Genomic DNA, 14,792 nt, shown 5'->3' on the forward strand with positions numbered 1-14,792 from the left:
CAATTCGACGAATATCGAGCACAGGTGGACGTTTATTACGTCCATAGAAGGGCAAAAGCGTACGAAAAATTCCAATTGGAGAACGATTTTTTTGATAATAAAATTGAATAATTTGTATATATTTCCATCGTGAAATTCTACTTCTTACTGTATACAATACAAAAATTACAGATCACGACATTTAGAAAATGGCCGAAACGTGACTTAGAAATTATATAATTCCTTTAGGAAATTTTATAACTATTTGTTGTGCATTACATATATATTTCTTAAGAGTTGAATGGATGTGAAAGTATGTATGTGTATTTCCACTTATGGTTTAATATCTTTCAAATTTCAGCAACCAACACCACTTTTCGCCAACAACCACTTAACTCCAACAGCACTTAAAATAAACGGGTTTCTGATATGAAAACATACAAGTATCTAATAAGGCCTTTGTAAGCGAATAATCTCACTTAAAAGCTAGTATTACTATTAATAAGGTTTTTTATACCCTGAACAGGGTATATTAAGTTTGCCACGAAGTTTTTAACACCCAGAAGGAAGCGTCGGAGACCCTATAAAGTATATATGTATATAAATGAATGTTGAGCTGAGTCGATTTAGCCATGTTCGTCTGTCTGTCTGTCCGTCTGTCCGTCTCTATGTATACGAACTAGTCCCTCAGTTTTTAAGATGTCGTTTTGAAATTTTCCAAACGTCATTTTCTCTCTAAGAATCTGCTCATTTGCCGGAACTGCCGATATAGGACCACTATAGCATATAGCTGTCATACAAAATGAACGAGCGAAATCAGTTTCTTGTATGGAAAACTTTCACATTTGACAATGTATCTTCACAAAAGTTGGCACAGGTTATTTTCTAAGATAATAATGTAATAAACGAAGCGAATGTTCAGATCGGCTTACTATAGCATATAGCTTCTATAAAAACTGAACACAGCCGAAGTTAATGTTTTTTCTTGTTTTCGATTTAGAATTTAGTATAGAATGTTAAATAAAGGTGTTAGCATTGACATAAGTAAAAGAGGCTTGAGGTCAATAAAAATCTGCTAAGGTCTTTAATATCCATTCCCATTAGTTAAATGGCATATCTGGAATTGTAAGTGTTTAAGCCTAGATCTCACAAGGGTAGTAATATCAAGAGGGAAGTTTTAAGCTGTTTCCACCTCGTATTCTTCCAAACAGCATCCACAGCTGGCATTCGCTAAAATTGTCAACCTTACAGTGTGAACGCCATTAGGTCATTAACCCAATAAATTAGGAAGAGGCTAACCTTACTGATGGCAAGGAGCTTACTGGACTTGCTGCGTTTGAACCCGGACCAAAAATTTCTTACGAAAGCACAAGTAAGTATTGATCTATCTTTGCTAGCAACAGTCCTGCAAATCCCATACTTGTCATAGACAACAACCAACTTTTTCTACAAAAAGTAAATGCTCCAAGTTGCAACTTCAACATTTTTAATTGCTTACTATCAGCATGCTCTGACAACACGAAATTTCCAACTAAAATTGCAAAAAAACTATATATTATATACTCACAGAATATCCAGAGGCAATTTCACCGAACAATCACGCAGCAGTGATGTTTGTTGGCGCTGTTGCTGTTGATGCTGTTGTTGTTGTTGTTGATTTGACTGGTGATTTTCCTGATGATATGCTGAATGCGATGCGGACTGATGAGAAAACTGTTGTTGCTGTTGTTGTTGGTATTGGTAATGTTGTTGTGGTTGTTGCTGTGACTGGTCTTGCTGATACTGCAAATGGTAACGTTGTTGTGTACTATGATATTGTTGTTGTGGATGTTGTAACAGATGTTGCTGCTGTTCGCGATATTCATCCGTATCATTATTGTTATTGTTGTTATTTGTCGCGCCACTGCTTGCGCGTCGTTTAGCGGCGGTCATCAGTGGGAGAGAGAGTCGAAATTAACTTTTGGTGGGAGAGGGAAGCAGCAAATTAATGGTATAAGAATAAAGTAAGCGGCGTTGTTCCTGGCCGATATTAAGGGTGAGCGGAGTTGCAGCAAATCAGCCGTGACAGGTGAGAAACTTTTCGTCGCAATGTGAATTTAATATAAACTTGTGGAAGGTATGGGCTGAAGAAGCAAATAAAATATTTAATTAACTGCACGCGTAATTGCCGTATGGGTGTGGCTCTATTAAAGTTGATAAGCTGGAAATTTTTTTCCTCTTCGAGTACGTGTTAATTTGTAATTCTTGTCTTGGTCTGGAATTAAATTTATTATCAATTTGAGAGTTTTCTCTTCCAACATAGAGCTTTAAGCTTTTTCAGTTGTATAATTATCTCACAATTAATTTAGCTGTCTTGTTTGTAGCTCTTGAGTTTTTTCGTTTCATTAACTGTCTCTTTCACCACAGCGAGTTGTTTGTGGCATAATCACGTAGCTTTTCAGCAAAGCTTTAAATTTTGCGCGTTTTCTTCATGTAATGCTATTTTGTACATCATATTTGTGGATTAACCCACAGCAGCTAGTACGCTCTTGTGCTTATTTATTTATGTATTTATTTTTTTCAAAAAAGTGTTTTTTCCTTCTCTTAAAGCTTTTTGCTTGAGCACTGCTTAGTGATGCCAAATGCCTCAAACTACAGAGATTTTACTCAAAAATATGTAATAATTTGGAAGCATAGTTTGGTGTAATCTAAAGTGCTTTTATCGATTTTTGAGCTTTCGCAAGCTTTCACGATTTTTGTCACTTGCAGTTACTTACACACTTTGTACCAGAAGTAGTTGAACTTTTAGTGTTGATTATATTCAGAATGCTTTCAGTATAGGTTTTCAGGCTATTTGAGCTTTCACTAAATTTTTTTAAGCTTTTATTCACTTTTTAGCTGCATTAATTTTAGCTCAAACCATGTAAACTACTCTCTGAAGCTTTCATACAAATCCAACTGGCTTCGATGTGCTGACTGAATTTGTTTAATTGCTCTCCTTGATTTTCAAGCTTTCATTGAGCTTTTGAAGCTTTCACGTTGTTCCAAACTTTCAGTTACTCAAACTTTTTGTACCAGAAGTAATTGCATATTCAGTGTTGATTATATACAAAAAGCTTTCAATACAGTTTTTAAAGCTTTTTGAGCTTTCCCAAAAGTTTTTGAGCTTTCTTGGACCCTTGAACTGCATTAATTTTAGCTTGAAGCTTGTAGATTACGCTCTAAAGCTTTCATATAAATCCATTTGGCTCGATTGACATAATTTTTAATTCCAATCTTGGACCCTTGAACTGCATTAATTTTAGCTTGAAGCTTGTAGATTACGCTCTAAAGCTTTCATATAAATCCATTTGGCTCGATTGACATAATTTTTAATTCCAATAAATATTTTCAAACCCATTGTCAAGTAATTGATTATTTGTCTTGGAAAATCAAACTCTTTGTGCCAAAATTTTTTTTAGCAAAAAGTTCACTGAGCTTTGAATGTTATCAATGCTGCCAATTTTCATAGGTTTTTCTATACTGTGACAGCCAACCACTTGTTGTTATAGAATATTCTATTGTAAGCATTCAAACAATTATTAATACCGCAAACAATTTTCAAACGCTGTTGCTGTTGTTATTGCGGTTATTGTTGCTGCGCGCTGCACCAATTGAATGGCATCACTTTACATCGGAACTTAAGTGGCCGTTTAATTTCCGTCAACTATTTCCGCTTTGCAGCAAATTGCATTAATGACAGCACATTCAGCCACATGCAGACGACACAACAATAGACGATCGACGCTGAGTAGCACAGACACCCACACGCGCTTGCTAACAACGAAAGCACGAGCTCAACAAAACATACATGCAGCGCTCATGCAGCACTGTAATCTCACTGACTGACTTCGCTTGTCTAATGAACGGCCAAATAGACACAAATGTGTTGTATATATAGCCGTGTGTGTGTATTTCTCTAAGTATGTGCGCTCGCCTATGGATGCGCTGCGCGCAATGAAGGGCGAGATTTTTGTGCTTTGTCTTTGGCAAGATGTTGTTGTTTGCTTATTGTACAGTAGTTACAATTGTTGCTGTTGTTGTTGATTTTGTTCCGGCGCTATTCAAACGACTACTTAGTTGCTGCCCCACTTGACGTCAATCGGGTAAGCAATTTTGCTTGCTTACTACCTTAGCGGCTGGGCTTTAGCGCTGTACAAACGCTAATCGCTTTTGTTGTGATGTTAGTGGAAGTTATTGATGTTGTTTTTGTTATTATAGTGCTGCTTGGCATGTAAAGCCATGGTAGCGGATAATTAGATTTAGCGCGCTTTGCTGTTATGCCTTCGACATGACTCTATACACACTGCAGGCTTGTATGAAGTTGCTGTATTAAGCACACACACACATACACTCAAAAACACCGAGTAGCGGTTATTGACGCGCCATCGAAGCGTCTGTGTGGAAAATCTATGTATATTGTTTTATCGCTCGACTAAAGCATCGTTGCAATTGTTCGCAGCGTCATTGTATAGAGTCATATGACGGTTGTTTTCGTATCCTGTTGTTTCCTTATCACTACTGTTGTTGTAATATTGCTGTTTAGCGTATATAACTTGTAATAACTCGCAACGTTCCACTAACACTGCCTTCTGCTTTGCTGCCTTGCCGCTTGCATTAGCTTCAGCTGACTGCCGTTGCCACTCTGCTGTTTTGTTGTTATGAAATTCGTTGCTTTGGCGCTTCTCTGGCACTGCTGTTGCCTATATGTCTCCTCTTTGCCGCCGCCTTTGTTAATTATGTTACGGTTTGACGCTTTATTTGCTATATTTCTTAGTCGATTTATTGCTTTGGCTGCCACGGCTGTTGCTGCGCGCGGCTCAAATGCGCTTGTCGTCAACACTTGTTGTCACTTTGTTGTTTTTATTGCTGTCGTCGTCGTTGTTTTTATTGTGCTTTGCTGCTTTTTCATTATTACTCATTTTATTATTATTGCAACATTTCCGTTTGTCGCGCTCAACATTTACTTTATATTGCAATTGTGTTGCATGCAGTCGCCTCTGTCAGCGCCTGCTGCTTGTATTAATTTGCTGCACGTTCGCTCTCCCCCCTTGCGCGGCAAGTTGTTCGTTTCATTTGCATTCAATTAGAATTCCGTTGGTTTTTTTGTCTGACGTTCAAGTGCCTTTGTTTGCTTTGTTATCGTTGTGATAGTTGGTTTTGTTGTTGTTGCTATTACTTCATTGCTGTTGCTGTGCATTATTATGCGCTGCAGCAAAGGCATAACTTTTTATTCGCTCGCACAAACAAACAAATATGCATTTGCCGTTATGTTTTCTATGTGTGTGTTTGCCTTAACATAAAAGGTTGTTGTCGTCGTTGTTGCTAGCGCTGCTATTGTTTGCAATTATTGGTGTTGTTTTTTGTACTTTGTCGAGCAGGCAAAAAATATTAATAATATTTTCAGTTGAAGTTCCTCATCAAAGTGATGGCAGGAGCATTTAATTTAATTATTTCTTTTTTCGCCTTTAAATTAACTTTGTTTTTATGTTTGCTGGTTCCTTTTGAAGTTAATTTTTTTTTTTTGTTTTTTTGATAATAAAAATATTAAAACTTCTGCGTTTTTACCCTCCTGTTTTCCTTTTACAACAATTTTTTTGTTGTTGCAATTTTTTGATTCGATTCTATTAACCTATTTTCCGCTTATTGTGGCACTGTTGATATGTTTGGTTGCATTTGTTTTTGTTTTTGGTTTTTTTACTACATTAGTTTGGTTTGTATTGTTTTTATTTCGTAAAATCAATAAAGTTCGTTTGCGTTAAAGTTGCTATCGTTGGAATTCAGTTTAACTGCAATTAAAAAAAATTAAAACATAAATTACTTTAGTGGAAAATATTTATTTTTGTTAAAATTGTAATAATACCGCAGTGAGTGTTAATAAAAAAAAGCCACATATTAGAAGAAAAACATAATTTCTTTCACATAATGGAATAAATTTTTATAATTTTTTTAAGCAAATGCAGAACGAGCAAATATTAGCACTGCTTGTGTGACAGCCCAAGAAAGGCGGTTTTTAAGAATTAAATAAAAAACTGCTTTATCTAATGTTTTATTTTAAGTAAGAGCCGGTCAGTGGACACTGCCCTGCGTACTATCATGGCATGGCTTGAGGAAGCCATTAGAGTTAAAGAGGTAAAAATAAGCTGCTGAGACCTTCCTTCATATCGAGGAGACTGCCAGAAGCAGTCGCAACTGCTCTGGTCAATCTTGGGGTTGAATCAAATCTCAAACACTTTATTTTCAATCTTCTGTGCGACAGAGTGATTGAAACGAAATGGAGCAACGCTCAACGAAATGCGAGTAGGGTGGGGGGAGGAAAGCAAATCTTTCATGACCGTCGCATTCAACCACAACGGCTTTCTCTTAACGTTGACCCACTATCTTCACCAAAAACTATCAGCTTCAGAAATGGATCGAGTTTGTTGCGATTCAACACCAATTTGTAGATGAAAACTCGGTCAGACGCGTTAGTCACCAAACAATGATTTTTTCTTATGCTTAGTTTCTTGACAATCAAAAGGTTCTTACACTTTATTGGAGTCCACCACTTTAAATACATAATTTATAGAAATAAATTGGAGTATACTCATTCATTTGACTACAAACACCTTAACCCGATTAATCTGGAAAAAGAAAGCGAAGAAAAGTACGCTGTTGTTGTACGCTTATCCAGGTATAAGATATTGCTTTGAAGGAAAGTTTTTATCTCATGAATCATGAATCATGAAAAAAATCTAACTCCTGGACTTGAGTGCTTATGGCATATAGAATAGTTCGCACGCTAAGATTTTTTTGAGTGGTCTTGTGAACACTTGCTGAAATATACTAGCTTCGAAATATAAAGAATTTATAAGAAACGAAGTATTGTGATAAGAAATTCAAGTATATGTAATATGACAGTCGACAGCGTCCAAAAATATGTGTGCTATAAAAAACTCTTATTTATAGAGGTACTTTTCTCAAGTAGAGGTACTTTTTTCAATAGCCTTTTTTTGACACGCTTGAGTCGTGTCAAGCTGACATGTTATTTTTGTTCAGTAGTGTTTGACATTTCATCATGGAAAGACTTACGCCTGAACAGCGTTTACAAATCGTTCAACTTTATTTACGTTCTGTAAAGAATGTGTTTCGCGCCCTTCGCTAACTGAGCGTATTTTTTTCAACACAATCACCCATCTTGAGATCCAGCATTTATTCTTGGATAATATTCGACCGCAGTGAAGAAAATAAAGTAGCCGTAGTTGAGAGTGTACACGAATACCGTGGAGAGTCGATTTGGCGCATTTTACGTCGAGATCTTAAGTTGAAAGTGTACAAAAAACAGTTTGCGCAAAAACTGAAGCCGCTCGACCTACCCAAGCGACATCGCTTCGCTTTATGGACTCTTGAAAAGTTTCAAAAACATTCGACGTTTACGAGCCAAATTTTGTTCAGCGATGAACCCCACTGGATCAATGGGTATGTAAACAAGCAAAATTGCCCCATTTGGGACGAAGAACAACATGCAGAGTTTCAAGAGCTGCTTTTTCATCCAGAAAAAATAACGGTTTGGTGCAGTTCATGAGCTGGTGGAATCATCAGTTCATATTTTTTCAAAAATGATGCCGGTAAGAAAGTAACCGGCAATGGCAACAGTTAACGCGCCATGATAACCGATCATTTGGTTTCAATAAGATGGTACCACTTCCCACAAATCGCATCCATCAATGGATTTATTGAAAGAACACTTCGGTAAGCAGATAATTTCACGTTTAGGGCCTGTCGACTGGCCACCAAGATCGTGTGATATCACACCGTTAGACTTTTTCCTGTGGAGATATGTAAAGTCTAAAGCCTATGTGGACAATGCCGCTTCGAATCAGTCCTTGGGGCAAAACATAACGCGTGTCATTTGCCAGTTACTAGTAGAATTGCTCAAACGGATGAACCAATTTCAAGTTTCATGGTTTTTCTATTTCAAAAAGTAAAGAACCTCGAAACGGGTTACATTCCTAATTATTAAGACTTTCCAAATATAATATATGCTTCGTTTCACAATTGTAACGCATTGACCCGAAAAATATATAAGGCATTAATTATTCGACTAAAAAATATTTTTTCAATCGCAAATTTTCGTTTATTCTTGTCAGGAGTATTGACTTAGAAATAAATTTTTACGAAATCTTTAAATCTTCGACTTTAAGGGACATTAAATTCAACTCTACATAAAATCCCCTCTATTGGGTACCGCATTTCAGCTGCAGAGGAAGGAGATAAGCAGCGCAATAAAATGAAGGGTCGCAGGTAATTTCATAAAGGAACGTGCAAAAATATCGAATAAACTTCTTACTACTAATGCCATTTTGAACCGGTAATGCCCACAAACACAAATACTATTACAAATACAAGTACAACTACAGTTAAAAGTACGATTGCAACTGCAACTGCAAATTTCCTGCAATGCAACATATTGACTGAGTCCAAATTGCATTTACACCAAACTGGCATTGCAGCTTGTTTGTCTCACTTTCCTTATTGCTTGTTTCGCATCTCGTATCTCCCTTCGTCATCGCCCCAGCCGCACCAATGGCCACACAAATGCAACACTCATCGTGTGCTGAATTCAATCTCGTTGCAGCAAAGGACCAGGCGGAAGGTGAAAGCAAAACCAAAGCCAAAACCAAAAGCCAGAAAAAAACTAGAAAAAGTGAAGCGAAGGCGTTGCAGACAATGCATTTCCGGCATGCCTGTGGCATAGCTGTTGGCAAAAGTGGCAGCAGACACACACTTGCCACACATTTGTCTGTATGAGTGTCTGTGTCCTGTGTATGTGGGTGATACAAATCCTTATAGTGGCATTTTTAAGCTCAATAAAGATGTCTTTTGAGTCGTTGCAGGCAGGCAATGTACTCGCATTGCGACATGACCACTTGTGGCATCCATTCATTGGCTGTTGCCATCTTTTTCAATTCGCTTGCTGATTGTACTCGTAGTAGCTTTGTATCACAATTGAAAATTTATTTTTGATCTTTGCCGCACATTTTACTTTTTGTTATCCTTGCAGACATAATGCTTTGTAGGCATATCGATTGGAATGTTGATACACTCTTCAAAGAATTGTTATTGCTATGCGTTTGTGTCGGTTTATGTGAGCGCTGTAGTTCTGGAGGACCAATATCGATTTGTATTTTAAAGTGATTTTATGTCACTTCAAAATATAGTATATATTTGTACTTTTGATTTTTTTACACTGCAACAAGATTATTTGGATGGATTATTTCTTAGGGAAGAAATTCCTTATTTTGTTTTCCATAAAGTAATGTAATTGATTCCAAAAATTTGAAAAAAAAGAAAATAATAAACTTTTACAACATACTTAATACCACGAAATGGGATGAGTTACGTATTCTCTCACCTTTTTTAAATAAAATTTGCAAAAACGGTTTTCATTATAGTATTCATTGTGACAAAAAGCACTAGAAAATAGTAATTAAATACCCGGATAATTGATTATCTCAAAATATGTATTTTGATAAGTTGGTAGAATTGTCCTTAACTACTAGACCAAATATGAACCCGATCTGTCAACCAGTTTGTTTACAGCAGCTGCATAAGTCGGTACACCTAAGTAATGCGCTGTGGTTTTTACAATGGACAAAAATATCCAACAAGGAATTTGCCTCAAATTTTGTATTTATAACCGAATTTCATGTGCGGAATCATTGCGAATGTTGGAAAAGACTTCCGGTGATTCAGTTTTATCAGAAACACAAGCCTACAAGTGGTACAAAGTCTTCAAAGATGGTCGAGAGGACGACATTCGACCTCTTCAACTGATGAGAATATCTAAACAGTGAAGGATGTTGGTGCTGGAAAATCGGCAAGCAAGTGTTGGAGAGATGGCAAGAGAGCTCGAGATCTTTCGCGAATCCATTCGAATGATTTTGATGGATACTTTGGATATGAAATGCGTTTTTGCTCAAATTGTCTCACTTAATTTGAATTATTTTAAAAAAGAATACCGTAAACAGGTCTCTTTGGACATACTTGATCGTTCGAATTTCGAACATTCATGGAGAGCATGCCGATGAGATATGGGTTTTTGAGCTTGGTCAAAGAGAGAAAAAAGAGAAAATATCTTTTAGCATAGATAAGGGTAATCAAAAAGAAGTTAAATTTATATAAAGAAATCAAGTGACATAAAGAAATATCGCATCGAATCTGGGGGCCCCTTTACTATGGACAATGAATCAAAATTAAATACAATAGTATTTGAAGACACACAGCCATTCATAAAATTAAAAACACACTCTCCGTAGAAAAGATCTCTTGAAGTCGACGGTTCCGATAAGTGGACAGATTCTTTGGGAGAAAAGCACGTGTGAAAGTTTCGCATCGGTGGGTAAAAAAATTTGGAACTAGCTAGCGTGTATTCAGAGAGACAAAGAAAGAGGGACGGAGATGTCTAAATCCACACAGTTAGTCATTCTAATCACATTTATCTGGTTTGAGGGTTTCTTACAAAACTAAAAATCAGGGTTACTCAAAAATGTAAGTTGCATTTCAACAATCTTAAAAAGCATATTTAGACGAAGTCCAGCAATAACCGAAAATTTTGGACTCTTTTGGTTCATCGATAAGCAAATTATATGCATCTCCGTATCCATAAGCATTTCTTATCGCTGTGGAAACGAACAACAACTTATATTTATAAGGAACTAGCAGGCGTGAAATTTTGTGTTTTGAAATGAAAAGAAAGTTGATTTTATCATTTAATTTTTTTATTTCAATGTAACACAGCGGAATACGTTTGAACTGAAATGGCAAATCCTTAGAACTCAAAGGAATTCGTAGAGTATTCTGCGAATATTCGTGATAAGTTCATCTTTCGTGAATTGATAAATGGCAAATATAATTGATATCAAACCACCGGAAGTATCAACCGGAATTGTACGACGATGTAAAATGCCTTCAGCAATGTCATTTTTGTTCGTAACCCATAATTGACGCGGATTTGAAGGTTGATATGTCGAAATGATTATCGCGAAAAGTTTGTAATCTTCATTTGTATTCGAGGTAGCTATCAAATCGTCCATCGTTTGATTCGAGTGATTATCATGTTCCAGCAATTGTAATTGCTGGCTTACTTCTCAAAAAGTTGCACACATCGTACCATTCACACTACGCAATGACTCAAATGAAGTTGAACCGCGTACATTAATCAATAGCAACCGAAGGTAGAAGCAATCGTCGTTTTTCGGGTGGATTGTGTAAATTCGTCCTAATGCATTAGTTGAGAACAGACCTGGATGTCCATTTACAGGTTGGCCTTGCTTTCTGCATGACTATTTCTTCGACGATGCATTCCATGTATAATATCAAGGTATTTCCGAATAGAGCAATGTTCTCGCAAACGGATCACTGACGAAAGTTGAGAAAAAACTTGTCAGTGTTAAGGTATTTCCACTGGCTCTACTGTATTCTCTGGGTTGAAATACACTCTTTGGCCATTCTCCAAATTAACTGCGATACGCACAACAGTCGGAAAACGTTCATGAATTGAAAAAATAAATATCCTACAAAGCGCTTTATTGCAGTTCACATATCGACCGTATCGTTCAAGACCAATAACCGCCATGTTGCTCCCTTTCGTGACGTACTTACAAACGTATTTTTATCGGTTTTATCAAACTGCAATACTCAACATTGATATGAGTTTTGAATGTGAATTAGACAACAGTGGCGATCCATGTGTTGTTAACTTCGATACTCACTCTTCTAAACTGAATGCTGAATGTTCTGCCATTGTTATCAGGTAAGCGACGCCGATAAAGTGGATTTCTATCATTTCCAGTTTGTGTTTCCGAAAGAAAAGCACGTGGACAGTGTTTCGTGCATTTATTGTCAAACGTACAAACCGAAAAGGGATTGTAGTGTTTGCAAGGTCCATGAACCATATTGTTTTGCACCACTTCGTATAATACTGGATCTTTCTCTGGATCAGAAATTTCCGCAGAAATGATTTCATCAATTTGATCTGGTGTAACCACCATCAAACATCCAAAGAAGAATGTGTGCGTGCGGCAAACCTCTCTTTTGCCACTCAACAGATCACATCTAGCATCTAACAGCACCGCATATACGTTGCTTCAAGATAAAGTCCATCAAACATCGTTACTTTTGTTTGAAGAGTCGTGCTGTGACAGCGTGACGATCGCTTGCTGATTGATCGCGATCCATAATTCCGTACGTATGTCATCGCATCCTGGGAGTAGTCGGTCATGTGCCTTGGGCTGCCAATGAATACTGATGCCAAAGAGAACGCCGACCGATATTAGCGCGACGATTTCGTGGCATCGTAACAAATTTCAATCTGTAATTGATCACTTTGTGTGAAACACACCTAACGTTTTCATTGAATAATTTTCAATAATTTCTCTTTCAATAACCGGATTAAAGAAAGCAAATGTCAAATTTGACCGATTCAAATAATTGAAAAACAAAACAAAAAAAATTGAAAAAAAAAATTTGTTTTAAAAAAAATTATTTTTTGGAATTGTCCGTTACTAGCAAACAAACATTCATTCGTTTATATGGGGAAAAAGAAAAGAGCTTTTTTAGGGGGTTTTCGGCAATTATTCGACTTTTTCTTGCCGTAAAAACTTTGAACCTCAATGAACACTTAAAAAAAGAATTGACCAAATAGGTCCAAGCGTTGTTGAGTTATGCACTTAGCAACACATTTTGCGATTCATTTTTATACATAAGATTATATTTAACATGAAAATCGATTAATTTCTACACACAAAGTTCAAAACAAGGAATGACATATTGTAGTCATAAAATTTGAAATGAAGAAGCCGCAAACAGCGCAGACAAATTATGAAACTTTTCATGTTATGACGTGCACATACATTTACATACACAACGTAATGTAAAATATACGTAAATAATTAACATTACTCATGCTCACACCAACCCCTTTATTAGCAAAGTTTTCAAATCAAAAACTAAACGCATTCCCGTCGAGCGAAGACTAACAAGGAGCAGAATTTACAGTTATCCACCTACGCAGGATCTACTTGTTTGCAGTTGTTGGTGTACACTGTAAACGGTACTTTAAACAAGAGTAGTTGTCAAGCAGACAGTCACACAGACAATAATTGCGTTTGATAGCATGACACGTAACGTAATCACTTAAGTGCACGCAACTACTTTGGCAACAGCACACTATACGCGCTCTCACTCACACACACACACAAGCGTTTAACCGCGCTATCATTTCAAACATTCACTCAGTTAGGCTTTAGGCAGCTTGAGTTGAATATGATGATGATGATGAAGGCAAGTATTGCCGCGTTGCGTATACGCCCCGTACGACCTTCATGCAGACGCGACATAACAATAGCACTAACATATAATAGTTGGTTTGGCAAATAAATCGGCGCGATAGGCACAAACCATGTTTACCACGCACACACACACACCAACACACACTCAGCATACGTGTCTGTCTGCGCATGTTTCGAACTCATCAATAGCAACACAACTAGAAACTCAGCGTGGCTCTTTGTTTGTCACGCTTTGCGCCGCAACGCCCATTTATCTGTCTCGCTGTTTTTTGCTGTCTACCAAGCTGTGCGCTTGTATGTGTGTATGTGTTTAATTATTTACGTCTGTTCTGCGCCCTTCGTTGCCGTCAAACATTATTGATGTTCCGTGCGCCTAAGTGTATGCTGCTACTTTTTGCAAACAATGAGTGCGTTCGTCAATTAACAAAAGCGCTTTACCTAAGTGGCGGGTAAGAGAATCAGTTCATGCCTTTGTTGGAAACAGTCATTCTAGCCGTACTAAGAACAATACGGTCCCAAAAGTGGAGATAAATAAATCAAAGCGCTCGCAAAGGCTTGACGTTACTATAAGGCCAAATATTGTTACCGAAAGTCCTTGAATTCCAATCAATGCAAACAATGAGTTGCATGCATTTTTATGTTTACAGCTACATACATATGTTAAAAAAAATTTATAGCATATTTATGACTGCATGTCTGCTCTTTATTAGCAGCTAGCCATAAATTATGCGCTCTTTAATAATTTTATTGGCCTAAAGACAATATAAAATCATAAAATTACGAGCATTGCATGCGCATTATAAGCCTCACAGGCAAACTGGATTGCGATGCTATCAGGTTTTTTGCCAGTCAATAACTAGTGCGGCAATAAATTTTATAAATGTTTTAGATTCTCTTTGTATACTTGAATATTGGTAGCAATGGCAAAACTCACAGCAACCGTGAATTTAACGAGCACAAACAAAAACGAAATCAATAATTTTTAAACCTTGATCCAGCTAGAAGGCAATGTCGGATATGCTTAGCTTTGCAATAAGTTCTGTTACAAATTCAGGTCCTCATAAAATTACATTATGTTACGCAGAGTTAATTTTATTTAATAATGCATATATTAGGAGAGCGATGTACGAAATTTTATTGGAAATGGTCACAGTTTGCTTTCACACAAACCCTTAAGGAATACGGATATTCGACACGTCATGCTCTCCAACACTGACCCAAACTGTATACCAAGTCTGGATTTTCAGACGACCAATCAGCTGTAGCTATGAAACCAAGAGTATTGCTTTTAAAACAGTTCCGAGCGGATTTTACCTGCTGTGCTAGAACAGAATCTTGCTTGGAAATACAATCAAACGAAGAAAATATTACTAAAGTACTTTCCGAAATATCCTATTGTTACAGTTTTGAACTATTTTTAACCCCATTTGTGGGGTGAAGAGATGTAACGCCTTAAAGAGGAAA

The 14,792-nt window shown here is 36.9% G+C and overlaps 1 protein-coding gene across 1 annotated transcript in view; it reads right to left on the reverse strand.

Moving 5' to 3' along the window:
- LOC120772930 overlaps positions 1-4,256 on the reverse strand; it is a 58,716-nt gene extending 54,460 nt beyond the window's left edge. Inside the window, exon 1 of the mRNA XM_040101830.1 lies at positions 1,547-4,256. Coding sequence (XP_039957764.1) covers positions 1,547-1,911 — 365 coding nt within the window. The 5' untranslated portion in view covers positions 1,912-4,256. The remainder of the gene's footprint in view (positions 1-1,546) is intronic.
- Positions 4,257-14,792: the final 10,536 nt, after the last annotated feature.

The sequence above is a fragment of the Bactrocera tryoni genome, chromosome 3, assembly GCF_016617805.1.
Source record: "Bactrocera tryoni isolate S06 chromosome 3, CSIRO_BtryS06_freeze2, whole genome shotgun sequence".
NCBI lineage: Eukaryota > Metazoa > Arthropoda > Insecta > Diptera > Tephritidae > Bactrocera > Bactrocera tryoni.